At 58.8% G+C, this 2236-nt stretch overlaps 1 protein-coding gene across 1 annotated transcript; it reads left to right on the plus strand.

The window, feature by feature from the left end:
• Positions 1 to 1690: 1690 nt before the first annotated feature.
• Positions 1691 to 2008, plus strand: LOC309589328 (feather keratin-like; the record flags this gene model as incomplete). The annotated part of the gene is made up of 1 exon (XM_082309360.1): positions 1691 to 2008. One exon carries the CDS (start codon positions 1691 to 1693, stop codon positions 2006 to 2008), a length of 318 nt encoding a protein of 105 aa, XP_082165486.1.
• Positions 2009 to 2236: the final 228 nt, after the last annotated feature.

Consider the following 2236-nt stretch of genomic DNA (forward strand, 5'->3'; position numbering starts at 1 on the left):
AAGCCAGGGCTCAACAGGCCAGCGGGGTGGGTGGAAAGGGGCTGCAAGACCTCTCCTAGCAAGTATGGCCCCAGCAACAACAACAACACAGACCAGCACATGGGGACATCAAGCCCGTGACACAAGACGAAAACTTACTCAAACAAAGGCTTGGACACACTAATGCGCTTCTGCCCATGTCTCTGACGCCAGATTCCCTTGGCAGCACACACTTAGAAGCATGGATTTATTTAGGTTGGAAAAGACCCTTAACATCATTGAGTGCAACCATTAACCAACACTGCCAAGTCCACCACAAAACCACGTCCCTGAGCACCACATTATACGTGTTGTAGATACCTCTCAGGATGGGGACACAACCACTTCCCTTTTCCAGTGCTTGATAAGCCTTTCTGTGAAGAAATTATTTCTAATACCCAATCTAAACCTCCCCTGGCTCATCTTGAAGGCCATTTCCTCTTCTATCACTTATTACTAGGGATGAGAGACCGACACCCACCTCGTTACATCCTCCTTTCAGGGGATTGTAGAGAGCGAGAAGGTCATCCTTCAGCCTTCTTTTTCTGCAAATTAAAATCCCCAGTTCCCTCAACCTCTCCACAGATCCTTCACCAGCTGCCCTGCTCTTCTCTGCACAAATTATGCCACAGCCCAGCCTGCAAACGTGCCGACCACAGCTAAGGGGAGCGCTACGGAGGGGCCAACACAAGCCTTTGGGGAGCCTGCCAGGGCTCCCGAACTCTGAACCAGGGCTACCGGGACAACAGCGTGCCCTCAAAAGCAGCCCTCCTCTGCCTGCTTGCACTGCCACCCCCAGGGACGGCACCAAGGGGGCACAAGCCCAAACACGCAGCCTCCTTTCTCCCACCTACAGCCTTACAAGCAAGAGGGGCACCAAGGCAACCACAGAGCAGAGCCAACGGGAAAGGCCAGGCCTAAAATCGGGCTTAGCAACCTGGCAGCAAGGCAAGGACTGACCCAATGCAATGCAAGAAGAAGCCCCTCAAGCCCGGCACAGCTCCAAAGCCCAGACCAGCTCATTAGGGCCACAAGGAAAAGGGGCCCCCTCTTCACTACGCACCTGCAAACCACACCACACCAGTGACAGGGGTGACCTCACTGACGACACCCCACGCGTCCTATCCTTTACACATGTCCTCTGCCCGTCCTGACACGCACCATCAACACCAAGCCTTTGGCCTCTAATGCTCACAGTTCAAAGCTGCCGCCAGGGTCAGTTGGACACGGCCTCAAGAGGAGGACATGAAATTGGACAATTGCGGGAAGGAAAACACACCCCACCTCATTACTTACATGGCTCTGGCATGCAACAGCTGCTTGCTGCAAAATGCTGTCATGCGCAAAGGCTGTCCCGCCCCTCGCACACCAGCATAAAAGCCGGCTCAGCGCCTCTCTCCCTCACACACTTCTCCTGACGCCTTCTCCTCCGTGCTCAACAAGGTGAGCCTCAACCCCCTTCCCCTCCTTCTCCTGACCCACCTGGCCCCTCTCTTCCACCACGCTCTGACCCCAGCCTCAGCAGCGCTGACGCCTCCCCACCCCCACGCTCCCCACAGCCCCACACCAGGCCTCCCCGCTCCCTTGCCCTCCTGCAACACCGCCCCTCGCACCCCCACGCCCCTCCGCCTGCTCAACACCCTCTCTTCCAGGGCCCCTCCACACCACACCCATGGCCTGCTACGACAGCTGCCGCCCCTGCGGACCCACCCCGCTGGCTAACAGCTGCAACGAGCCCTGTGTCAGGCAATGCGAGGACTCCCGCGTCGTCATCCAGCCTTCCACCGTCGTGGTCACCCTGCCAGGACCCATCCTCACCTCCTTCCCCCAGAGCACCGCCGTTGGATCCTCCGCATCGGCTGCCGTGGGCAACGTCCTCAGCTCCCAGGGAGTGCCCGTCTCCGGGGGCTTTGGCCTTGGCTACGGCTACGGCTCTGGCTTCGGAGGCCTGGGCTGCTTCAGCGGCGCAAGAGGCTGCTACCCCTGCTAAGGGCCCTCACCACCACCCCTGACAACAACCACCCACTCCCTGGAAGCCACGGCATGGATTGAGGACGCACCTCCCGGCCACTGCTGGCACGTGCACCTGCCGTCCATGGCTCCTCCTCTCAAGGCACCAAGCAAGGAAGCAGGGAAGGGGCCAGTCCGGGCTGCCTGCAAACATCGCCCATGTACCTCCTCCTCTTCTCCCTCTTCCTTCCTTCCATCGCCCCTTCTG

The sequence above is a fragment of the Platalea leucorodia genome, assembly GCF_965183815.1.
Source record: "Platalea leucorodia genome assembly, chromosome: 1".
Classification (NCBI taxonomy): Eukaryota; Metazoa; Chordata; class Aves; order Pelecaniformes; family Threskiornithidae; genus Platalea; species Platalea leucorodia.